The sequence below is a fragment of the Scardinius erythrophthalmus genome (assembly GCF_964197995.2).
Source record: "Scardinius erythrophthalmus genome assembly, chromosome: 7".
NCBI classification, from domain to species: domain Eukaryota; kingdom Metazoa; phylum Chordata; class Actinopteri; order Cypriniformes; family Leuciscidae; genus Scardinius; species Scardinius erythrophthalmus.
In genome coordinates, this window is record NC_138227.1 from 14,006,693 (window position 1) to 14,032,508 (window position 25,816).

The 25,816-nt window shown below is 38.8% G+C and overlaps 4 protein-coding genes across 4 annotated transcripts in view; 2 read left to right on the forward strand and 2 right to left on the reverse strand.

The window, feature by feature from the left end:
- The window catches only part of txndc17 (thioredoxin domain containing 17), a 20,857-nt gene extending 17,479 nt beyond the window's left edge, over positions 1 to 3,378 (reverse strand). The window contains exon 1 of the mRNA XM_081370738.1: positions 3,249 to 3,378. The gene's annotated coding sequence lies outside the window, so the exon portion shown is untranslated. The remainder of the gene's footprint in view (positions 1 to 3,248) is intronic.
- Positions 1 to 5,816, forward strand: part of p2rx8 (purinergic receptor P2X, ligand-gated ion channel, 8) — a gene marked incomplete at both ends in the record, with an annotated part of 18,397 nt that extends 12,581 nt beyond the window's left edge. Inside the window, 4 exons of the mRNA XM_081370811.1 lie at positions 67 to 211; positions 318 to 436; positions 587 to 680; positions 5,565 to 5,816. Of these exons, the coding sequence (XP_081226937.1) occupies positions 67 to 211; positions 318 to 436; positions 587 to 680; positions 5,565 to 5,816 (610 nt within the window). The remainder of the gene's footprint in view (positions 1 to 66; positions 212 to 317; positions 437 to 586; positions 681 to 5,564) is intronic.
- On the reverse strand, positions 4,421 to 10,720 carry fam222bb (family with sequence similarity 222 member Bb). Its single transcript, XM_081371064.1, has 3 exons — positions 10,587 to 10,720; positions 8,902 to 9,026; positions 4,421 to 8,701 (listed from the first exon to the last, which is right to left on the reverse strand). Exons 2-3 carry the CDS (start codon positions 8,978 to 8,980, stop codon positions 7,008 to 7,010), a joined length of 1,773 nt encoding a protein of 590 aa, XP_081227190.1. The 5' UTR covers positions 8,981 to 9,026; positions 10,587 to 10,720; the 3' UTR covers positions 4,421 to 7,007.
- Positions 10,721 to 11,450: 730 nt separating this feature from the next.
- Positions 11,451 to 25,816, forward strand: part of flot2b (flotillin 2b) — a 14,947-nt gene continuing 581 nt past the window's right edge. Inside the window, exons 1-11 of the mRNA XM_081370141.1 lie at positions 11,451 to 11,676; positions 12,870 to 12,951; positions 13,479 to 13,569; positions 14,444 to 14,567; positions 14,661 to 14,779; positions 16,194 to 16,307; positions 16,406 to 16,525; positions 16,675 to 16,889; positions 22,440 to 22,623; positions 22,757 to 22,906; positions 24,474 to 25,816. The exon at positions 24,474 to 25,816 is cut by the window's right edge and continues 581 nt beyond it. Coding sequence (XP_081226267.1) covers positions 11,628 to 11,676; positions 12,870 to 12,951; positions 13,479 to 13,569; positions 14,444 to 14,567; positions 14,661 to 14,779; positions 16,194 to 16,307; positions 16,406 to 16,525; positions 16,675 to 16,889; positions 22,440 to 22,623; positions 22,757 to 22,906; positions 24,474 to 24,512 — 1,287 coding nt within the window. The 5' untranslated portion in view covers positions 11,451 to 11,627 and the 3' untranslated portion in view covers positions 24,513 to 25,816. The remainder of the gene's footprint in view (positions 11,677 to 12,869; positions 12,952 to 13,478; positions 13,570 to 14,443; positions 14,568 to 14,660; positions 14,780 to 16,193; positions 16,308 to 16,405; positions 16,526 to 16,674; positions 16,890 to 22,439; positions 22,624 to 22,756; positions 22,907 to 24,473) is intronic.

Below are 25,816 nucleotides of genomic sequence, written 5' to 3' on the forward strand. Positions count from 1 at the left end.
ACTGAATAAAACACTATATACTATTAGCTACCACTCAATTATTTTAAATGTTTTTTTTTTTCTCAGATCAAATGTCATAACAAACGAAAGTAAAAACACATATGTAAGATCCTGCTTGTATGATCAAATTGATCACCCGTACTGTCCTATGTTTCGTCTGGGAGATATTGTACACAAAACTGGACGTAGCTTTCAAGAAAGCGCCGTAATGGTGAGAACACTGAGAGTGGGTTTAATGTGTGGCGGATTTAAACATTTTTATTCATTAGACATTTTGTGCTTTTTATGCTGAATCTAACAATTTCATATAATGTCAGGGCGGTTCATTTGGGATTATGATTGATTGGTCCTGTGACCTTGATAAAGACGACTCACATTGCAATCCTCACTACAGCTTTCTGTCTCTGAGCAGCAATAAAAATGGAAATAACTTCAGGTACACTTATTTTGTCAAGTCATTTTGAGTGCTCTTTTTTTCTGAGAGCCCTGCCTTATGTTTCCTGTGAAGGTAAATGTTTGATGAATAAATAAAATGTATAAAAGTAATTGTTGTTATGCTCAAGATCTCCGATAACTGTCTTCTCAGATTTGCTAAGTATTCCATTGATGCTGAAGGAAATGAGCAAAGAACACTATACAATATGTTTGGAATTCATTTACACGTCATAGTGTTTGGAACGGTATGTGACTCAATGACAGCAATCCACAGGTGCTGTATATATAATTGTATAATGCATAATTATTTTTATGAGTCTTTTCCAGGCAAGAAAGTTTTGTATTATTAATACCATCATCAACATAGCATCAGTTCTAACTTTAATGACTGCTGTAAGTAAATATTCAGATCACTATGATTTTTTTTTTTTTTTTGTAATGACATTTTTACTTGGTCGTTGGCTTTAGCTACACAAGGCCATTGTAACATATGACTCTGAAAATTAGACATTATTTAAATGAGCATTAATAACTTACAAGACCAAAATTCAAAGTCATAATGTTGTTGTCATACATCACCCATTTTATATAAATGGCTGCTAACAAGACTGTTTTTCTCCAGGGTTCTTTCTTGTGTGACATTATACTACTGTGCATTGTGAAGAAGAGCGCTTTTTACAGAGACTCAAAGTTTGAGAAAATAACAAAGTATGTAACAGAAGCGTGTTTGCTAGAAATACCTGTGTTGTGTACTACTTTGATTTAAGAAAAATATAATTTGAGTAATGCATTATTCTCTTATTCTTTTATATATCAAATGTCATTAAATACATGTAATTGCATGCATTGATCATCTTTATTTTATATCTCCTTAGGAATAACAAAGTACGTCCAGCAAACATGATGCCAGAGCGTCCGAAGAGAAAGTTCAGTTTATGAAATTTGCAATAATAGCAGTGTATGTGTGAAATATGAGGAAAGCGGCTTATATTAGCTGAAGTCTAGAAGATGTTATTTATATAATATAATGTATTATGTATAATGACATATTCAGATGTACAGTATGTTTGTTTTGGACTTCCTTGTTTCGTGTCTAATGGACAGCACCTGTAGAAACTTTTTAGACAGTTTTTAAATGTCTTGTTCTTCATTCACCTCCATAAACTCTCAATGTTAAATTTGCTCCATGAGATATAAGTCTGCCATGTATTGTAAATGAGGGAATTGCTGGTCCTTCACCACTTATTTTACATTAATACTTAGTCTATCAGCATCGAGCATAAATAATTAGCGTATGAGATGACTCAATACATTTATTGAATTAGCTTCAGAAGGTTAATTATTGTCCATTATATTTATAATGGCATTTTAATATGATTTTAGTCATTAAACTCATGACTCTTTTTTTTTAAGTTGTCATTTTTTATCATAGTGGCCATTATACTATTAGAGAAATATAAATGTTCTACTACAATGAATCTGTTGCTGTATGATTTACTGTATGAATCTAACTAACTAAACTTGTACTAACTATTACTGCCACATAAAATTTTTAAGTATACCAAAAACAGTGTTGTTGCTACACAAAGTTACCAGAAGAGGTCACACAAAACTAAATTAGCTTGAAATTATTTTTTAATTATTTTCCATGAGTGTTTACATCTGTGGCATTACACTACATTACATGATAAAACAGAATCATTTTAAAGAGAAACACAATTTGATATCCTGATAAAACATGTAATTCGTTCCTTCCATCCCCAATCCATCTATCCGTCCATCCATCGTATATTTACTACTATAGGCCTATGTATCTATTAAATGTGTCATTTAAATAAAATTGAAAAATGACTAACAAATCACAGATTCTTGATTTTATTGCATTTGACAAAATCCCTAATTTTCATGATTTGGGGTTTTACATTAGTGTGTTAGTGTTCTTGTGGGCTCAATAATAATCTTGTCAAAAGGGTTTAACAGTGTCTACCGTGTGCAAAAAAACACTTTATTTTTACATGCATTACCACCCACTGAATCTTGACAGATCTGGCACTTGCGTCGGAGCTCAGTTAACCTCAGGGCATTTGTGTGACACAGCTCTAATTGGCTTTGTACAAAACTGTGCCATGATGCCATTGCCATCTTCAAAGGATACAGGAGTTAACTAAGGATACTTTGGAGTCTTTTGCCAAAATCCGAGCAGCATGGATGGGCACTTGATGGATTTGGGGCCACTAACGCTTTCTAACAGTCCTGATAGATTCTGATGATATATAACATATTAGGCTACAATATATAATATACTCACATTCTAGAGAACAAGAGGGAATTGTGTAATTAATTTGAGATCGGGCTGATCAGAGGGGATCAATATGATATTCTTAACACATTTCTTTTTTTAACCAAAATTAAATGATTCCTAACCACCCCTAAAATGTACACGTATCAGATCACTCCATATTATTATTACACGATACACATGGAATGAATGTGTTTAATTTGTCTGTGTTGAATGTAGCATAATTACAGACTTGTCAATCAGACCAAAAGCACATTGTGCGTGATAGGCCTCCTGCTTTTACTGAATAACTTTTATAGGCCTATTAGGCTAAAAAGTAAAAATTGCCAGCTAGCCTACTTTATCTATTATTGCTCCGCCAACTAAAATAGTTTCAAACAAAGGCAAACTAACCAAATTAACCGTTGCACGTCGAAGCAAGCAACACAAATGATGTTTTGAACGAATCATTTGGATTCAGAGAAAATTCAGTTGATTGGTTCACTCAAAAAGAAAGTAACTTGTTGCCACTTACTTTGTGTCGACTTGACCTGCACAAAAATACTAAATTATATGACTGATACGTAACGAAAAGACAAGTGGAGTGATACAGTGAAAGTCCCAGACAGTGCTGTTGAACTAACGCCGATTGACCAATCAAATCCGAGGACCGGAACTTACTGTTGTGTATTGTATACTTACAGTATTTATGAGAACATTAAGCAAATCACACACGATTTAAGTAACTTAACGTCTCTTTCCATATTGCACATGCAAGTTAGGCTACAATATGCTCTTGTGAATTGTAGGTAGGCCTATAGTAGGCTTTGATAACTTTAAGAAATTGCTTGTAGGCCTCATCTTTTTGATTATTAACATTTTCCTTCAAGTAGGTAGCTAGAAACACTAGCAAAACAAAATGGCTACTGCTTTCAATACTTGACAAAAAAAAAAAAACGTATTCTATCTAGGCTACCCTGTTAAATATTCTGATCGAAAATGTTGAGAATTCAGATGGCCCTGAAAAATAGTCCTACTGAAGCTATAATAGGCTATAACACATTTTGTACATGTACTGATTAAAAGACAAGAGAGGAAAACATTTTATGAAACGTGAAAATTAAAAGGAGATTGCATTCAAAATGAATACTTCGGAACATAACTGTCACATACTCCAAAACAAATACTTGGCAAATGAAAGTTTTGTAAAAGAGTTTTATTCAAGGACTCAAGAATCAGAGAAATGTAGGTGACAAAAAGAGACACGACACACTTTGCAAATGCAAGTCAAACTTTATTTTGGTTAGAGGGGAATGTTTGTGCAACACGTTCCTGAAAAAATGTGTATCTGGAATGACAGTTTTCGGTTACATATAACAGGTGCGCACTGCTACCATTCAAGTGACATTTTGTTCTTTGGTGGAACAAGATGAGACACACTCAACTCCTCCAAACACACACTCCTGTAGTCCAAAACTGCCATTGTGTTGTTTTGGGAAGGGGTGGGGTGGTGATGGGGGCAGGAGTGCATGTGCTCCAAAAGACAAAGAACTTTCCAGAGCTTTCCTTTGAATGTTTCAAGGACACTAGGCAGTTCAGCAGCGTAGCTCTCGCCACCTAAACTAGTGATTCAGCAGCAACTATTCACATCCGAACAGATCTTGCACCTGCAGCAGCACACAATGTTCATTTTTTTTTTTTTTTTTTGAACGATATCAGTAGTTTTTAAAGTAGCTCGGTCCCCCATTCGTGAGCAGTGCACTACGCCTATGGAATGTGCACTAGCGCCGGTCCATTTTCCATCCCAACGGTCACATACACTCAGTCCACATCAGCCCAGAGGAGGCACTTCACATAGAGATAGTAACTATTAAAAGAGTAACCTGACATTGTACTCTTGAGCTGTAACAAGGCATGAAATAAGGATCGAAAGAAATACAGGAAGTCTAAACGCTCAAGCTTTACAAATGACATGTTCGACAGGCAAATGGAATAACTTGTGTCTGCCGATACTCAAACTATTAACAATATTGCATTGCAAAAAAAGGCATAATATAAATTAGACCTTAACTCTATCCTCACAACATTTATAAGAAATCATTTTTTTGTGGTCAGAATAAAATAGCAGCTTCATGGGAAACGTATTCTGTCGTGAAAGCTTAAACTAGGCTTGCTGTTACTGAAAAACATTAGCCTGGATGCAAAGCATTTAGTAGAGCTTGCATTTCCAACATATGTGTTCGCCCATGACAGGAAACAGATTTAGGACTTAAACAGGTTTTGCTGCAATGGTAAACAGAGCAAATAAAGATGCTAGTTTAGGAAACATAACATGACATGGTGTGAATGCAACAACTGTTACAGCCCAATACTACACATACATTGCTAAATACAAAAAAAACAAAAAAACTTCCTTTCGGGAGTTAGGTCCCCCGATTTAAGGTTTCACAAAAAGAAATTCAGCTAAATATCATTAATTTATATTCTACGCCATGCCTATTGTCAAGGACAGTTCAAGGATCAAATATTTAAGGCTTTTGAGGGGCAAACAGGGAGGTTATGATACTGGGTGTCACAGCTCCACCCATTCACTCATCTGCAGTTGCTCCACTCGTTACACCAAAGTCTGACAAAACCCATGCTCCCCTGCCAGATGGCCTGCCCTGATAAAGGTGAAGAGACTTGTTGGGACATAAAATTCAAAGGGAGAATATGAGAAGAGGCACAGGTAGACCTGAGAAAGAGAGAAACTCTCCATGGGAGTTGAACCGCGGAGCATCGGGTGGATCAATTATCAGATTCACAGAACGACTAAACTTAAAATGTGTCTTTTACTTGGGTTGTTTCCCAGCAAATAGACCTAGACTGTCACCGGCGGTGCATTTCAGCCATTTCAGATAAGACCGACATGACACATCAAGTGCCTAAGGTGGGTGGAAAATGCAGTGGCAGGCTTCAGCTGACACAACAGCGTGTGACGGAGATGGAAATGATCCTGCCAGGGAAGAGCGGTATGGTGTTAATGATGGAGCAAAAGCAGGGAGCCAATCTGCCCCAATACACAGCATTCACACCGGCTAATCACACCTCTCAGTTACAGTAGCACAGCAGTGAAGCCACAGGCTAGCCTGCGGTGCTCATTTATATTGCGCTTACATCAACACACTTCCGTCATCCAATTACGGTCAAGGACGTCTTTCCTTTAATGATGAACTAACGCACAAGCGGGTGATGAAACTCTTCCCAAAGGAAGCTTTGGGTCGGCTGCTAAAGTCGGTCCGCTGTAAGACCTGCAGTAAGTCGAAGCCTGCTGTCACCATCTCTTTCCAATGAAATTCAAGTAGTAACAATTAAGTTGAGAGACAAAATAAACTCCTAAGCTATGCAATTAGGGCACAGCACAAGTCTCGAAGCAATTTTAGTCTACAGCAGTCTCCATTTAAACTGAAATCTAATAAGATACTCAGAAGAAAAAAAAATAGGATAAAAAGGATAACGCATTAGCTGACACTTCAAGGGAAGGATTAACATTGTACACAATGTGGCTTTGCTCAGCCCAGTGTAACATTTCCATCAAAGACTTTAACCTGATTCATGTTCAACAGTCTGAAAAAGAAACAGTCTTGTCATATGTGCATATCCCAGTATCAGTTTGCACTTTCATATCGATTTAGGATTAGTTACAAAAGCACAATATGTAAACATTGAGAGGAACAAAAATAAAATCAACCTCTATACATTGTACAAGCTGTTAGCTTCGATGGAACAGCCAAAGATTTCAGCATCATGGCACCCCTTAAATGTCTTCAGTGAGTTAGTACTTCAAATCTCAAGTAGGCCTAAACTACATACAAATGGAATTTGCTGAGAATTTCTTCGCAGCTTTTTAAATAATGGACATTTGCTAATCTAAAAGAAAGAGCGAATAAATATATGCGTGTTATGTGGTACATTTTTCCATTTACATTACACAGACCAGATAGGAATGGGAAAATACAGTGCTGATGTCATAAACTGAAGCTGTTATGGCTGTTTTCTTGGAAAAAAAACTAATTAAAAATAGAATAAATAAATGCCAAATTTTTTTTCCCCAAAGGCTAATTATTTAAGTAATTATACTAAAAGAAATTAAAATAATAAAAGAAACCAAAGTGGCACATGGGGGTTCAGATTTGTGGTAGCCACGTAAATAACCATACAGGAAACATTCAGTAGATCACTTGCAAGATGGGAAGAGGGGGGAATTTTTTCCTTGCGCTCCGACTAACACTGACTAGCGTGAACTGGCCGCAGCTCATCTGTACCCTGGGTGGTGGATGTGGACATTTCTACTATCACCTGAATCTGTGGCCCTGCTGACTGAGGCTCTGTGCATCTTTGACATTGTGCCAGGATTCTGCGCTCGGAAGCAGGGCGCCTGGAAGTCGCCACCCATGTACTCCATGGTCTGCATCAGGTTGGTCTGGCTCGAAATGGACGGCCCGGTCCTGTACTGTGCTCCAGGGGTGCAGTCTATGGAGGCCCCTGAGAGGCCTCCGTGGAACGGCCCCACCAGGTCTTGAGAGCCTGAGCTATCACTGTTTGGCGTGGGCAGGATGCTGTTCCAGTGAGGCTGCATGTAGTGGCCGTTGCTGTAACTCATGGGCATCCCGTTGACCGGAGGAGATGGAGTTGGTTTATCAGTGGGGGGCTTCAAGTTGAAGGGCTGAGCCATGCACACCTCCTGCGGGTAGCCCATGCTCTTGGTGAGGAACCCCGGTCCCACTAGGCCTTCTCTAGGGAGATTCTTGCCCTGGTGAGCCGCTCCCTCCGGAAGGTGCTGAAGGTGTGCCAACTGGTGCTGGCCCCAAGGGCCCTGCTGACGTTGTGGCTGAGACTGCTGCTTCATGTCATTGTGGTAAAGGGGCATCCTGTTCATGGCAGCGATGTCGGGCAGATGCAGAGCAGGACCACCTTTGTCAGAGTTGCCAAGGATGCAAGAAGGCGGAGGACCCACAACGTGATGAGTGCACACCCGAGAGCTTGCATTGATGAGCTGGTTGCGGCTGATGGGACTGGGGTTGGCGATCTGTCCTTCACACACGGAGGTAGAGCCCATGCCAGCCCGAGCCTGGCAGAACTGGTTGATCTGATTGACGATGCTGCTCAAGTCGCTGGGCCGGTTCTGGTGCAGGCTGGCAGCCATGGACAGCGGGATGGTTGAGGTAGACACAGTCACATTGGGAGGGGCGTCGGCGTCAGGCAGCTTGCGTGCCATCTGTAAGCCTGCCAGGGGTGGCTGTAAGACCCCCGGGGCCGGTGGCCCAGTGCAAGAGGCCTGTGGCATGGGTTGGGATTGAGAGAAGCCCTGGGAGTGTTGCAGGTTCACCGACTGCGCGATATCAGGCAGATGCCGTAGTCCTTGCGGACCGGGCATCTGCGTCTGCTGCTGCATGAGAGTCTGTTGGTGGTTTAGGGCGTGGTGCGGTACTGGCGGTTGGTGAGCCTGGCTCTGATGTAAAGCCTCCTGATGAGCCAGGCTCTGCTGTGGTTGTAAACTACTCTTCTGCTGCAGGGATTGTGAATGGGCCTGCAAGGCCTGAGAGTGGGCGAGACTCTTCTGGCCTAAAGGAGTCTGAACGTGTGGAACAGTGTGAGGAACATTTAAAGTGCTGGGACTGGCGTAAAGTCCACTGTGCGGGTTCATGATGAGCTTGGGGAGAAAACGGGCTCGGCCGCCTTCAATGTCCTTGAGGATCCCTTTGACGGGGACTTTGACGATGGCCAAGAGGCCCGTCCGGGTGTTGACCTGAGGTGGGTAGGGGCTGTAGCGCTGGCTGGAGGTGTCGAGACCGTTAACGGTGCGGCGAATATGCTTCCTCTGAGGTACTTTCACACTATTGGGGAAGATTTTTATAGTCAGTGGGTTATTGGCAACTTTCTTAGCATAGGCATCCAATTCCGCTGGGGTAGGATAGTGTGCTGATCTCATCCTCTGTGTAGTGTCCCCTGTGAGCAAGAGAAGGCCAAAAGTGAAGGTTAATGCAAGGAATTTGGCACTCGTATAATAGCATATGACTGCTTAACAGGGCTTTGACGGAGCAGGGTCAAGAGGAAGAGCATCTGTTTCACTAACAAAGGGATAAACTAGGTCAAACATACATGCAGCCTAATCAGAACAAAGCTCATTTCAGTTAACGGCAGCTTACATTTCTGAAGTCCAGTGTTCATCTGCGTGTACGAGAGAAGCTGGAAGGAGGGGTTTGATACCGGCAGACAGGCCAGCATGTCACAATGAGACTAATGCAACATTGGACTTTTACTCCTCATCACACTGCAAAGGAAACATTCATGTCACGAACAAAAACGGATTCACATCAATTGTCTCTTAAAATACATGGTGTAAAAAAAGAAACATTGGCTATTTTCTCCTCTGAGGGCGTCATTAAAGAAATCCAATTTTACGTGCAGACATAGGTTTAATGGAACACACTGTGCAATGGGACTTAATGAGAGTAATAAATTATAACGGCGGAAATTTCTATTTTAATTAGTGGTGGTTTGGCGCAACACAGCAGAAGCAATAATCAAAAAGTCTTAGATTAAAAGAGTTGCAGAATAAAAATCACCACACCATGAATATCCCAACAAGCTAAGTAAGTAATATTGAGTAGAATGTCAACAAATAACATGATTTACAGCCAGCCGCAAAAAACGGCAATCACGGAAGTGTACAAAGGCCCTACCCTTGCTAATTCACCTGAACATCCATCAAACGCTGTAGCTATAGATCTCTGTAATTGCCTCATTGTAGCCATTTATTTAAATACCATGCATTCAAGCATGACCTTTTTAAATAGCTCTCTGAAACAGCTGGTGTCAGGGCCCACGGTGCACACCCTGCAGTTTGAGTGTCAGGAGTGCGATGCAAACGCATTTTCCCGTCTGCCTGGCAGGTGCCCAGGGGCACGGCAGGGGATGCGGCAGCACGACCACAGGCCACATGCTCCCAGCTGATTCATCCAATCTGAGATGTGCAGGTGTCAAAAAGTGCAGTCGAGACAGAGCCTGACATGTTCCATGCACCCAACCCCCAACTATTACATCAGGGACCTGTTTTAAATTTTACAGTAAAAGAGGTGTTATCAGCTGAATGTGACACTCACAATGCCTGAAACACTCTGGATCTGTGAAGAATTAGAGATGACCCATGTATGTGCTGTTATATCATCCCCAAAACGAACCAATGGTAGGGGGGAGTTGTTTATTTAGGTGGTGCTCTTCAAAAAAAACCTTTGAACGGAGTTCAATATCTAGACAAACTCACAGTTCAGAGCTCGTACAAGCAAATACTGTATAGCCAAGCAGTATTTTTAGAGGACATTTAAGCTGATACACATTTACAATCTTAATTAAAAACAACTTGATAAGCTGAGCTACATTGTGACTCTCTAACACAGTTAGCCAAGCATAAAAACAAAGCACTTTAATTTGACTGTACAATTTGTTATTGCTATATCATCCACCCTATAATAAATCTTCTATCCACCAACTTTGCTTAGCTACAAGCTACATGCATTAAAATTACCCCAGACCAACACAAACACACTTACACAATTTAGGGTCATTACAGCACACATCTGCCCTGTAGATAAGATGTATCCGGATGATTGAAAGTTTCTCGTGGTCATCTCATGCCCAGCTAACTAGCAACCAATCTGAAGGGTGATTAGAGTGTGATCTCAGCCTGTCTTGGCTCTGCCTCTACTCTTGCTACTGCCACTAGCATATAGCCTGTGTCTTCTTTGTGCGAGCCACTGCCCGGCTTTCATCTCACAGCTTCTTAAACCCGCATTAAAATGACCAGATTGGAGGTGTCGAAAGCAAAACTTACTCTCTGGCTTCGGGATGAGACGTGCGATTGTTTAAAAGAGCATTTTTCTGGGTTATTCGGCACCTGTGCTCTTGCTTGTGTCGATAAAGCGCTTGTCTAGTCACTGCTGCTGCCCAGTGCCCACTGCAGCCTATATAACCGCGCATGTGCAGTAAGCTTTTCCCACGTGTCTTCCTCGCTGAGGTCGAGAAAACGCAACGGTAACTTGGGCTCAACGCGCCACCTACTGAATGGGAATTATACTGGATCACATTTGATCCCATTTAAAATATATTATATTATATTATTATAAAATGTTATAAAATAATGTTTATATATTATATTATATAATTAATTTAACCAATATTTCATTTTTTCTCATATTTTCTTTCATTTTGTCTTATATTTTCTTTGATAATTTCTTATTATATTATATTATTAATTAAACAAATCTTTTAAAAAAAATTCTTCATTTCAGTATGTCTCAACGCAAACAATTCTTAAAAGTCTAAAAACATATGGTACATGAATGTGATAATCATTCAATATAATGGTAACCGTTAGGCTATATCACAATATCATGGTTTACCACAGTACTTTCTGTAAACGTCAATCACTTGCCAAGTCTTAATTGTAAAATGCAGAAAGGCATAAAGTCTATTCCTCAGGACTATAAAATCAAACAGTGAATGGAGACAAGATGGGAATACAGTGAATACAGTCAGCGTTTTAGTAATCATGACAACAAGGAGCCTGTGTCCCAAAAACCCAGTGAGCTGCCTACCTAGATAGCATTTTGGACATCATAGGCCCGTTCGTACGCTCAAAAGTGCTGTCTAGGTAGGGAGCTCGCTAGGTTTAGCACACACCCATACAGGATCACGTCCCTCTCTCCCTTCCTTCCTTCTGTGGTGGGCAGGGTCGCTTCTGTTGACAAACATTCATTCTCTCACTAGGGTGGGGATCTATAGATTTTACGATTCCAAAAGCTGCTAAATAAACGCTTTATTAAACATTTAGGAATATACACGAAAGGATTACTGATCGATATTAAATGCAAGTATGGGTTGCTGCCTGACTGTTGGACCAAATGAAGCGCTCGTTGTGTCAGGTATCGTAATAATCTGTGTTTACAATATCTTGCAATAATTAAGACCTAATTATTTTCAAACAATTATTGCATTAATTATTTAATGAGGTGTTTATTTCACTGTTTGCTTTCGCATGTATTATGAATTGAGTGGTAAATAATATCATCCAGTCGTGTTAGCTAGCTACAGCTAACAGTTACGTTAGCCCAGCTCTTCCGCATTTAACTTACACGAGACTCATTCATAACTGTTTTAATCAATTTTCGTTTTTAATTTTGCATATGTCCGAAACTTAGTACAAATCCAAACGTAAACGTAGTCTATTCAGTTATGAAAATCAGTGTTTACAAATAATTCTCCTCATTATTATGCATATCACAATGTTTGTCGGGTGCATCCCTTTACACTGTTACCATGATTTAATATAGCCTATAATAACTCAGTTATTCATTCATACTAATTATACTATGCTCTCAATCCTCATAGAAACGGCCACTTTAGTACATAGTAGTGAAATGTTGTTATTACATTGCATTTTTTTTACTACATTTAAAAGGTACTGTGACTATATTGTGCTACAGTAATGATATCAAATGATAATACCATGTTATTTACATGGTACTTCCAAGAATACTGTAGGACCACCATGGTACTGTACATGTCCAAATTCAGTTAATACCATAGTACAGGGTTTTTTAATCTTTTATATCCTGGTGCGACAGCCCCTCATCCTAAAATTTAAAATGCAGCTATTAGCCCAATTGTTATGCATAAAGACCGAATTTATACGGTTACAAATTAATAGTCAATGCGTTAAATTATTATTTAGAAAATATTTCGTTTCTGTTATGTACTGTTAGATGTATTATTTATTTGTTTAAAAGTGATGTTTTAATAAAATTATTTAGCCTAACTTCTATTTTACGTTCATCTTATTTCAGTTATTTATTTTGTGTCATTTTTTTTACCCTGTTTTTCTCTAAACTTTTTCTTGAACCCGTTTGAAAACCCCTGCCATACTGCATAAATATGGTAATATTCAGTCAGGCTATCATGGTATGACTTTAAGCGTAGACATCTTTGCATCTTCTAGTTCACCTCATGTTTGAATCCCCATTGAACTCAGTTCATTAGATCATATCCTTGTAATGTTTGACTATGTCTGTTGAGATTATCACTGCCATCACATGCGTGTGTTTTTATTCTCTCCTAGGTGCCTGTTGTGGGGCAGATTCAAAGACGTATGTGGTGGGAGGCTGGGCGTGGGCATGGTGGCTTATAACAGACACCCAGAGGTAACAACAGTCAAATAAATGAGGATCACAGGACCAAATTTCACTGTGTGGTGAAGTAAATGCATTCAAAGTTCACCTTAACAACAATGAATCAATGTTTGGTTATAATTACAATGCTTGACCTTAGAAAACTAAAAGCCGCACCTGGTCAGGTGTGCTTGTCAAACCAGTCTGGCTGTGCAATGTGCATGCTGTACAGAAGTCTTCAGAGATCGCTTGATATATTTTAATACATCTGTCATTCAGATATTGATATTATTCTATTTCCGTTCACATCTTAAATTTCCATGATCAGCTGAAATGGTTGATTTATGAGCTGATCTGATGCTTTTCTATTGAGCGCAGCGTTTGCAGCGTTTGACCATCTCTCGACTGCATACAGTTCTTCCTGTCAGCCACTGCTATTGCACTTTTGTCCCATTTGTTGAATTCTGCAATGCTAACAAGCTTAGGAATAACAGGTTTTTCTTGCCCTAGTCACTCTTCATAAAGGTTGCGTTTAACTTCTGGTTATTTTTCCCCCCTAGAATTACACTAGAGATTATGACACTACAGCCTAAGTGTGAAGACGTGGAGACAGCGGAGGGAGTCGCCATTACAGTTACAGGAGTTGCTCAAGTAAACACTCTCTCATGGACCACTCACAGCTCATTTACTGTTGTTTTATTAAATGTATGATTAGATTTCTATCATTAGATGTGAACACAAATGTTGGGGTGATCCATCCTATCCCTGGAGGATCTACCTTGCAGGATTGGAACCCTGGAGCTAAGCTCTGGAGGAAGATCTCTGGATCTTAAGGAACAGGATTAGACATATATATATATATATAGAATATAGTATCATAATGGTATATTAATGATTGATTCACTTTTGGAGCTTAGTATCAGACATTATTTGAATTGATATAATTAAATTATGTTTTTGTACTTGAAAGTTACAGTATACACTACCATTCAAAAGTTTGGGGTTTTATTCAGAAAGGATTTATTAAAAGAAAAGTGACAGTAAAGACATTTATAATTTTACAATAATTTTACAAAAGAAGTCTCTTAATAAATGCTCTTCTTTTAAAATTTTCTTTTCATAAAAAACCCTTTTCAACATTGATAAGTAGTTTTTCTTGAGCAGCAAATCATCATATTAGAATGATTTCTAAAGGATCATGTGACACTGAAGACTGGAGTAATGAGGCTGAAAATTCAGTTTTGCATCACAGAAGTGAATGATATTGTAAAATTTATTCAAATTGAAAACTGTTATTTTAAATTGTAATAATATTTCACAATATGCCGGTTTGTATTGTTTTGACCAAATAAATGCAGCCTTTGTGAGCTGAAGAGACTTCTTTAAAAAACACTTAAAATGTTACTGACCCCCTAAACGTTTGAAAAAGTATTATTATTAACACTTAATGCATTAACTTTTATTTCAAAAGATTTTTGCAAAAGAAAGCGAAATGAATTTTACTGTCGTCTTGTGTTTTTGTCAGATCAAGGTTATGACTGACAAAGACTTGCTGGCCGTCGCCTGTGAGCAGTTTCTGGGAAAGTCTGTCGTGGAAATCAAGGCTGTGGTCCTGCAAACCCTGGAGGGACATTTGCGTTCAATCTTAGGTTAATATATTACCAACAATTCTAATAACCTCATTGAAAAACATTCAAATGTGATTCTATGAAGCTAATGTTTCGTTGCTGTTACAACGATAGGCACTTTAACTGTGGAGCAGATCTACCAGGACAGAGATCAGTTTGCTCAGCTGGTAAGGGAGGTGGCAGCTCCTGACGTGGGCCGGATGGGCATTGAGATCCTCAGCTTTACCATAAAAGTGAGCTTTGGGTGTTTCTTAATGCAAAGTCATACTCACAGACAAGTGGCCCACCTCCATTATAGACCTCAAGGACCAGTGCACTTGTAAATATCAAACTGCCAGACTCATTTGTTTATATATTAATCCTAAAATAAGTGTTATTTTAGTATAATTTATATAATGTTATAGTATTTCTTATATATTAATTAGTATAAAATAAATACCCCAATTATAATATTAACAGGTTTCATTTTATTTTTATTTTGAGGGGCGTTTACATGACATAGGTTTCAAGTAGCCTGGGTTTCCTCATGCTGACTTGCGCGCAGCGCGATTTTATTCACGCTGCTAGGCAGCCTGGACACCATGGACCAGATTTTCCCCTCAAAAAGGGAACCAATCACAGAACAGGGAGGGAGCAGCAAGACGATGATGACGTCTATGCGACACACCGAAGCAGTTTGTTTATATCCATGGATCCAACATGGCATCAGATGTGAAGTTACCTTTCGATGCAGCCTTAGATAGTGTTCTAAGTAGTTTAGAACGCAAGTTTATTTCGTCTTCTTCCTCGTTGAATTTCTGTCGCTCGACATACGTCATCTGGTATAATTGAAACGATTGGCTATGAGCTACGTACAGGCGCATTTGATAGACATTCGTAGCGCCCAATAAACGGCTCTGGGCATTCGTAAACCACGCCTCAAATATGAGAAAATGAACATGTGGTTCCCAGACCACGTCTCAATGAGAAAGAGGTCTGACGTTAGCCAGGCTAAGTTTCAAGTAAAAACATAAAACTTTTTATGCGTTTTGGTCGGTGACGTAATGCGCATATGCATTACGTGTTCAGTCTATAGGCGCGTAGTGTTTCTTTACAAAGTGACATCGCCAACTACTGAATAAAATAAAATAGTGTTTTTAGTCGTTTTCGAGGATCCGTGTGAATGGGGACCGTTTTGACAACGTTGTCGTTTGTACATGAAAAATGCAAAGGAAAAACGTTTCCGTTTTTAGTGCATGGTTGTCATGTAAACTTAACTTTAGTTTAGTAGTTTTGCTATGTGCTTTTGTAATTTTTATTAGTTTTTTTTTTTGCTTGAGTTTATTTTTATTTCAGTTTTAGTTTAGTAAACGTTTTCATTAAGGCAACATGACTATTTTTCATTTAAGTTTTTTTTTTAAGTTTTAATTTTATTCAGATTTTATATTTTATGTTATTTCAGCTTTATTTCAGGTAATGCAAACTATAACTACGTTTAATAGTTTTAGCTAACAACAATAACAACACACTGTCACACACACATTATTATAATATATTTTATTAATTATTTCATATACTTTTAAGTCATAGTCAATTATTATAATCTAAATAATTATAAAGAAACATTAAAGCAAGTAATAAAAAATCTAATTTGACCTTTTTTAACAGGATGTCTATGATAAGATGGAGTACTTGAGCTCTCTTGGAAAAACGCAGACAGCGGCGGTACAAAGGGACGCCGACATCGGAGTGGCCGAGGCAGAGAGGGATGCTGGGATTAGAGTAAGAGACTTCTGGCTTCGCTTTCTTTATTACTAATGCATTATCCATTAGATGTGTGGCATTCATTAGCCTCTGTTTTCTCCCACGTCCCTGATCAGGAAGCTGAGTGCAAGAAAGAAATGATGGATGTGAAGTTCTTGGCGGACACTAAAATGGCCGACTCCAAGCGAGAGCTGGAGCTGCAGAAAGCTGCTTTCAATCAAGAAGTGAACACTAAGGTTGGATTGAATTTCATTTCAGCCCAGGGCCTTCATCTTAAATCTCAGTCATCTTGGTAGCCGCCCGGATGTGGGCTTATACGTTCATATTTCTCAGTCTCAGATGAGAGTGATGGCAATCGTGTGATATGTGTCTCTCCTCCACGCAGAAAGCCGAGTCTCAGCTGGCCTATGAACTGCAGGCAGCTAAAGAGCAGCAGAAGATCAGATTGGAGGAGATTGAAATCGAGGTGGTGCAGAGGAAAAAGCAGATCACCATCGAGGAAAAAGAGATTGAGAGGACAGAGAAGGAGCTAACCGCTACGGTCAAGCGTCCAGCTGAAGCTGAGGCTTACAAGATGCAGCAGCTGGCTGAAGGGCAGAAGTGAGTGTGATCTAAATGCATCAATATTTTAATATATTATAATAATGTTAATAATATATGAATACATATAAATAAATGTTTCATTAGAAGCTATTAATGTTAAAACGAATAATCACATCTAACATAAAAGTATGTGTTTATGAAATATATATGTATGTATATACAATATATATATATATATATATGGGGGTGGGGTGGGGGAGCATGTACATATACACAAACACATTATAAATGTATATGTGTGTATATACAGTATACACACAGACATATATATATATATATATATATATATATAATATAATAAATAATAAATATAATAATATATATACACATATATTACATAAACACACTTTTATGTTGGATGCGATTAAATGATTTGACAGCACTATTAATAATATAATAATAAAGGTAATAAAAACAAATATAGCTGCGAGCAGCGATTACGGGCCCAAGCCGGTGGCACCGCAACCCCGGTGCCTTTAGTTACCTAAAGGCACCGGGGTGGCGGTACCGCCGGCTTTGGCCCGTAATCGCTGCTCGCAGCTATATTTATATATATATATATATATATATATATATATATATATATATATATATATAAAAGACCAAAAATATTCCTTGACTTACCGAGAGAAATCGAGAGAATTATTCTGATTTTATGATACACTCAAAATATTCCACAACAAATCCTTTAAATTTAATGTAAAAATAAAAATGAAAGAAAGCAGTGTTGGGCTCACGTAACCCTCTCATTAGAATCAAAATGTTTCAACATTTGCGATGTATTTGGATGCTAAACTATTCTTTATTATAGGCTTTGTTCTTCACTCGTGTTCCAATATCGACGGAAAAAATCATCCTCTTCACAAGCGCAAAAATGTGCTTGGAAACACCACAGTGGAGCGGTGCTTACTGTGAATGTATGAATTGTACTACTGACTATTTAGAGCAGTGTAATTGTTATATGTAAGGTTGACTATTTTATTATTATATTTTATGAAGGCCATAATGAACAGGCTGCGATGTCAAGATTACAATGCTGGAATGTGTGTGTGTGTGTGTGTTCATGTTTTTCTATCCCGGTGGGGACTTCAACCTGAATGCATACAGACTCATGGGGACTCGTGTCACAGTGGGGACCTAAATAGAGGTCCCCATGGGTAAACAAGCTTATAAATCATACAGAATGAGATTTTTTTTGAAATGTAAAAATGCAGAAAGTTTTCTGTGATAGGTAGGTTTAGGGGTAGGGTTAGTGTGAGGAGATAGCATATACAGTTTATACAGTATAAAAAAATTAAGGCTATGGAGAGTCCCCACAAAGATAGTAAACCGTGTGTGTGTGTGTGTATGTGTGTGTGTGTGTGTGTGTGTGTGTGTGTGTGTGTGTGTGTGTGTGTGTGTGGCGTGGGCGCGTTTGAACAGTGGACACATAAAAACATACTCCGTCATTATACAGGACGACATTCAAACTGCAAAGTGTTAACTTATATTTGTGTACAGTCGCAATAAAACACAACATTGTGCTTTTGTAAAATAATTTCAAGCAATCCACCCCCCGAAAGGCGCTAATTTTAAAATTAAACTAAAATGCTCACGGCTGCACGGGCATTCATAACGGTGCGCGTCCACGGCGAGGAACGAGCGAGGAATGTTTTTCAGTTAATTCCTACTTCCATAGGAATTCATTTGAAATGCTTGCTCAAGCACTATCAATGTCAGTGCGGACGAACATATTTTACTTTCGTTTTTAAGTTGGCGATTCAAAAGCCCCCAGTGGTGTCACACGTCGATTAACCGGTGGTAAAATATTCTCAAAGTCACATATTACCTAGTATATTTTTATATAGATACAATAGGCCTACCTGATTTTGAACACAAGAGGGCAGTATAGCCCTATGTATGACTTGACTTTTATGGGACTAAATAGTACAGTTACTAATTTTAAACTTTTAAATAATTATTAAATTGAAAAAAAAAAAGAATAAAATGGGTTTAGTTGTGATATTTGTATACTTTTATATAGAAATAAATGTTTTTTTAATTACATTTTTAGAAGATGAGGCTTTTAGTTTCCTTTTTGTACATTACTTTAGTCCCTCACTATAGCAAAACCGTTTGAAATATTTAATATCCGTTCACAATTTAGCATCTTTAATGTATTTTCATCGTGTTGAAAACGTTTGGTGTGAAAAAAATAAACCAGTTAGGAGGAGTAGCTAAAAACTCAAAGTCTGAAATATCCCAAAAATCCACATTCAGACCTAAATATCTGACTTCCTGTTGGTCGGAGCAAATTACTTTAAATTAGAAAGTTGTCCGGCTCGATGAGACCAATGTACGTACTGATTTTTGTTATTGTATACAACTAACCCCCCCCACTTTTGTCAAAGGCATTTTGAAAGTGACACACTTCCTGCTGCCAGTTGGTGGTGCTATAACTTTGACTCACAATAGTTACATCCATCTGATCGGCCTCTTACCACGAACACACTGGTGAAGTTTCATCAAGATCAGTTAATGTATGCAGAAGTTATACCGCTTCGTGTTTCTCTTTTCTCGCCATAAATTTGTTTCCTCGCCACGGCCAAACTGTTCGAGATATCAAAAATCCTTCCGCAATTTAGCATCCTCAATGACTTGACTTCATGCACACCGAGTTTGGTGGGGATTGGATGAATTCTCTAGGAGGAGTACTTCACATTCCATAGCAAGCGTTTTCCAAACAACCCATAATAGCCGAGTTCCTGTTGGGCTGGCGTAAAACTTGACGGGGGAAAAGTTGTTCGGCCCGATGAGATCTATATGTGTACCGAGTTTCATATTAATTCATGCAAGCGTGTTTGATCTATGGACCAAGTTTTCAGACCCAGTTCAAGGGGGCGCTGTTGAGCCCCCCTGCCACGCCCGGGTACCAGCTTCAGCCCGGCCCTGATGCCAGGGGGTTCTGACCTGTGTGCAAAGTTTCAAGAGTTTTTGAGCACGTTAAGGACCCCAAAAGCCCCTGAAACCTTGATTAACAATATAAAAGCAATAGTCAAATCCCCCCCTCCCCTCACACACACAGAGAGACAGAGAGAGGGAGAGAAAATTCTCCAGAAAATCCACATTCAAACCAAAATATCTCTCTTCCTCTTGGTCCGAGCTAGTTACTGTAAATTAGAAAGTTGTCCGTCTTGATGAGAACAATACACATACCAAGTTTTGTTGCTGTTGATAAAACTAACCCCCCCAATTTTGACTAAAGGTGGCGCTACTGAGCCATTTCACCACGCCCGTTTCTGAAACTTTGCACATGTCTACTGGATAATAAATGTGATGTGTCTGTCGAGTTTCATGCATTTTCAAGCATGTGAAGAGTCTCAAAAGCATCCGAAAAGAATATTAAAGTTTGATGCGTTGCCACGGCAACAGTATCTAAGATATCAATAATCCTTTCACAGGTCTACATCTGCCGTGTGTTTACATTATACACATAAAGTTTGAAGCAAATCGGGTAAAAATAAGAAGGTGATTTCAAAGCATTTTGAAAGTGACACACTTCCTGTTGCCAGTTGGTGGCGCTATAACTTTGACTCACAAATGTCACATCCATGTGATCGGCCTCTTACAACGAACACACTGCTGAAGTTTCATCAAGATCAGTTAATGTATGCAGAAGTTATAACACACTTCCTGTTTGAATTATTCGCCATAAATTTGTTTCCTTGCCACGGCCAAACCGTTCGAGATATCAAAAATCCGTCCGCAATTTAGCATCCTCAATGTCTTGACTTCATGCCGACCGAGTTTGGAGGCGAATGGATGAATTTCCTAGGAGGAGTACATCAAATTCCACAGCATGCGTTTCCAAACAACCTATAATAGCCGACTTCCTGTTGGTCTGGCGTAAAACTTAGAGCACGAAAGTTGTTCGGCCCGATGAGGTCTATATGGCCCCGTTCACACTGCAGGCAAAAGTGGCCCAAATCTGATTTTTTTGGGGTCAAGTGACCAGGTCAGACTTCTTCAGAGGTAGTGTGAACACTCAAATCTAGCCCAGATCTGATTTTTTCAAATCAGATTTGGACCACATACATATGTGGTCCTGAATCAGACCCAGATCTGATTTTTTTCAATGCGGCCGCAGTGTGAACAACCACGGCGGATTTGATGCGACTTTTACGTCAATCTACGTCGACATTTGACACAATTATGCGACGGAGCCCTAGACACAACAGACACAGACAGTAGCCTAACATTAAAAACTTGACTAGATATGGAAAACAGTGATGGAGTGAGTCAATGGAGGGAGAGTGAGGTGTTAGACCTAATTAGTATATGGGGAGATACTTCAATTCAAGCTAAACTAGAAGGATCCTACCGTAACCGCTCCGTTTTTGAAAAAAATGCACACGAAATGGAAGAACGGGGACACAGGAGAACGTGGTTGCAGTGTCAAACTACGCATCCACACAGACCTCTGTAGTGAATTTACAGCCATAAACCCGCAAAAGGCAAAAATAGCCAATTTTGCTCTCTTTCTCCTCGTTCTTCTCCTCCTCAGCACCTGCTCATTAATTTCACGGCTTCCATTACACAAACATTTTGAAATAAATGCGAACATGCTTACTTCCTCCATAACCTCCCGAACTTTAATGCAACCGCGTGCTGCGTCTGATGTCATTGTTATTGTTCTTTTGCGCATGCGGGTTAGTTTGAAACCTCAAACAGTTCACACTGCAATCAGATATAGGTCACATTTTAAAAGGTAATGTGAACAGCCAATCAAAAAATCGGATCTGAGCAAAAAATCAGAATTGAGCATTAAGACTTGCGGTGTGAACGGGGCCTTAGTGTACCGAGTTTCATATTATTACATGCAAGCGTGTCTGATTTATGGACAAGTGTTCGGATCCCGTTCCAGGGGGCGCTGTCGAGCCCCCCTGCCACGCCCGGGTACCAGCTTCAGCCCGGCCCTGATGGCCGCGGGTTCTGACCTGTGTGCAAAATTTCAAGAGTTTTCGAGCATGTTAAGGGCCCCAAAAGTGCCCGAAAGGTTGACAAAATAATAATAATAATAATAATAATAATCCTACCGAAAACAATAGGGCCTTCGCCCTTTCAGGGCTTGGGCCCTAATAATAGATAGAATAATAAAACCACATCTTTACAGTAAAGAGATTAACAAACTACTGAAAAACACTGAGGAGTAACGGAAAGTACAAAAAACTTGGGACATAATATGATCATGAAAATTTGGGTGGGGATGTACTTGAAAAAATATTTTAAAAGTCATTTGATTTTGGGGTGAAATTTGACCTAGTTGTTGTGTAACCGTGATTAAGTGCCTTGCTAGTTGGATCTTCCTTTGATTTTGAACCTGCAATCTTTTGGTGTTAGGCTACACCATCTGTGCATCTCTTACTTTCAGAAGTAAAATGTTTCACAGATGTGGGACAGATGTTGCTTCAAAACCAAACAGGATATATGATTAATCATGTATCCATTATATCTTTGATGAACTGATTTGTGACAAACACTGACATGAATGGTGCTATATTTGAACAGGTTGAAGAAAGTTCTGACTGCTCAGGCCGAGGCAGAGAAGATTCGGAAGATCGGAGAGGCGGAGGCCCTTTCTATCTCATTTGTGGGGAAGGCCGAGGCTGAGAGTATGAGGCTGAAGGCAGAAGCCTACCAGCAGTACGGAGACGCCGCCAAGACCGCGCTCGTCCTAGAAGCGCTGCCCAGGGTGAGTGAACTTATTTGGATTACCGTCATAGAGAATCCCCAGTGCGGTTGTACGAGATCACCATGGGTATTGAAGGCCTTGATTTCATATTTAGATTTTCTAACTTTGATTTTCTAATTTCCATCCCCCACAGATCGCAGGAAAGGTATCTGCTCCTCTGGGCAAGACCAATGAGATTGTTATTCTGAGTGGGGACGGCAGCCGTGTGACCGGGGAGGTGAACCGTCTCCTCGCGGAGCTGCCCGTGTCTGTAAATGCACTCACGGGTGTGGACCTGTCCAAGGTGAGAGTGGGGGTTATACTTTATATACATATACTCAAATATATAGTATATATATAGATAATTATATAAATCAAATCATGTAATCAGCTGTTGATTAAAACACAATCTTAAAAATGTTTTGGCCATTTCTGGCAGTTCATTCAAAATGTACATTAAAGTACACTGTAAAAAATAATAAATCGATTAATCAATAATCTCCAGATAGATAGATAAACTTATTTAAATAAGAGACAATAATTGTATTATACATTTTGCATCTCAGGCCCAGATCATATGAGATAACTGTAGAGATAAAAGATTGCTTTTACAATTCTACACTATTATACACTAATGCTACAAGTGAATTTTTGCATCACAACATTATAATGTACAGTATAAAAAACTATTCATTTTGAGATTTGATAAAGATTAGAATTAAAGGGTTAGTTCACCCGAAAATGAAAATTCTGTCAGTAATTACTCACCCTCATGTTGTTCCAACCATGTAAGTCTTTCGTTCATCTTCGGAACACAAATTAAGATATTTTTGATGAAATCTGACAGAATTCTGACTCTTCCATAGGCTTCCAGTGTGACCGAAACTCACCCGCCCAGAATAGTTATTAAAAACATCGTTAAAATATTCCAAGTGACTTCAGTGGCTCAATCTTAAGTATATCAAGCGACGAGAATACTTTTTGTGCGCAAAAACAAACAAAAATACCGACTTTATTCCACTATTCAATTCCTTCTCTCTGGGCCTCGTAGTGTTTTTGCGTAGCGCGTCTGTGTTGCACGTCACCACGTAGGCTCACAATTGGCCGAAGAAGGTCATGTGTGTGATGCGTGGTGACGTGCAACACAGACGCGCTACGCAAAAACACTACGAGGCCCAGAGAGAAGGAATTGAATAGTGGAATAAAGTCGGTATTTTTGTTTGTTTTTGCGCACAAAAAGTATTCTCATCGCTTGATATACTTAAGATTGAGTCACTGTAGTCACTTGGAATATTTTAACGATGTTTTTAATAACTATTCTGGGCGGGTGAGTTTCGGTCACACTGGAAGCCTATGGAAGAGTCAGAATTCTGTCAGATTTCATCAAAAATATCTTAATTTGTGTTCCGAAGATGAACGAAAGACTTACATGGTTGGAACAACGTGAGGGTGAGTAATTACTGACAGAATTTTCATTTTTGGGTGAACTAACCCTTTAACAGTTCTTAAATTATTAAATATCTAATTGAATGTAAATATTTAACATGAATCACTTTGTTGTATTCCTCATTAGGTTGCTGGGGATAAAACTGTCTACTAAATTAATAAATATAAATGAATGAACACCCATTATCAGCTGAAATATTTCCAAAAATAAATCAATACTGATACAAATTTCTGAAATAATAATAAAAAATAAAAATCTGTAAAAGAAAAAAAATCTCTAATGTGATCGATAACCAATATGGTGGGTGGAGTACCAATTCATTTTTTATTCCTACAAATCATAAAAAAAATGCAGTTCCATTCTTACAGCCGCCATATAGAGCATATTTTTATATGTCTTATTAAATCATTCTCTACCTCTACAGATCCCTCTGTTGCAGAAGATGACAGGTGCTCAAGCATGAAGCAAATCCGTTCAGTCTCCTCCATGATATGTCGTATGCACTCACAGAAACTGCCTTTAGAAGACTTGGGAAATCTTTTTTTTTTTTTTTTAAATAAAAAAACAAAACAAAAACAAACAAGTAGATATTTGATACCTCTGGTGCCTTAATGTTTCATAGGACCAGAATATCTGCATGCACTGCTGCTCCCACATTCCACAATTCACTCGGTTCTTAAATCACTTGCCTTTGTGCTGCATCCGCTGGATTCAATGTAACGTCCGACAGCTTTAGAACAATTAATATTGTTTTTCGTTTTTACTTTGTTGTGACATTATACAGAATTTGAACCTATCACACATCTTTCTTTACAATTTTATACACTTCATTTTCATCTTTACACTACACAGACACTTTAACACTTAACGGTGAGTCAGCTTTAGATTACAATTATCCATCCAAAGTCTACCACTACTTTTCCCATTCATTTTAGGTCATATTTCTACCTGAAAAGAGGCGTTGTTACTTTACAAATCCTGCCATGATTTATAACATTCAGGAGGATTGCCATTGATGTGGAGTAGCAAGTAGCATTTAGTGTACTGAGCTCTTGGGCAATAGCATTGCCTTACGGGTAAATATCTGTCATCATAGATAGACACAAGCCAAGTGCTTCTCTGAATATTAAATGTTGCAGACACATAAATAGACATGGCCTTTACAAAGCGATCCATCTACTGAATTATCATTTAGGTTACCTGAGCTCATCAATAGTTCAGATCACTGTTTGGGACTATTTTTTTTTTTTGCCTGTACATTTTTATGATGTTTGATTGTATTTGTGCTTTGTTTAATTTATATTTTAGACTCTTATTGGACAACATCTGTTTTTAAAAGAATTTATTATTTGTTGTTGGCGAACTCTTATACATGTCTGGAAATCTATCCACTCTAATGCTATGGATGTCGTTTCATGAGAACAGAGTCAAGAGTCATTTTTAAAATAGTTTTGTATAGTTGTATGACAGCCATGCCTAACAAAATCTTTAATCTAGATACTGTAATATCTGTCCTGAAATGAATTGAAATTACCCTTTATGGACAATAATGTTTAGTTCTGTTGTAGTTTATCTAGTTTGTGTTCTCCTTTGTCACTGTGAAAGTTGCATTACCTCGTTTTCCTCATTTAGTTCAGAGCAAGTGGCGGTTTGCAGTCGATTTTGAAATGTTTGTACCTTTATTCTGCTGTGTTCAGTGCGTGCTGTGAAGGGGCAAGTCACTTTTCTTTGTCATACTAATGAAATCCAAAGAGATCGCACTTGTCT

Bases quoted from the DNA above. Each gene is read 5' to 3' on its own strand.
- fam222bb (XM_081371064.1), bottom strand. From the start codon at position 8,980: ATGCTGGCCTGTCTGCCGGTATCAAACCCCTCCTTCCAGCTTCTCTCG. The intron at 8,702-8,901 runs GTAAGCTGCCGT...TCTTGCTCACAG, and splicing joins GAACACTGGACTTCAGAAAT to GGGACACTACACAGAGGATG.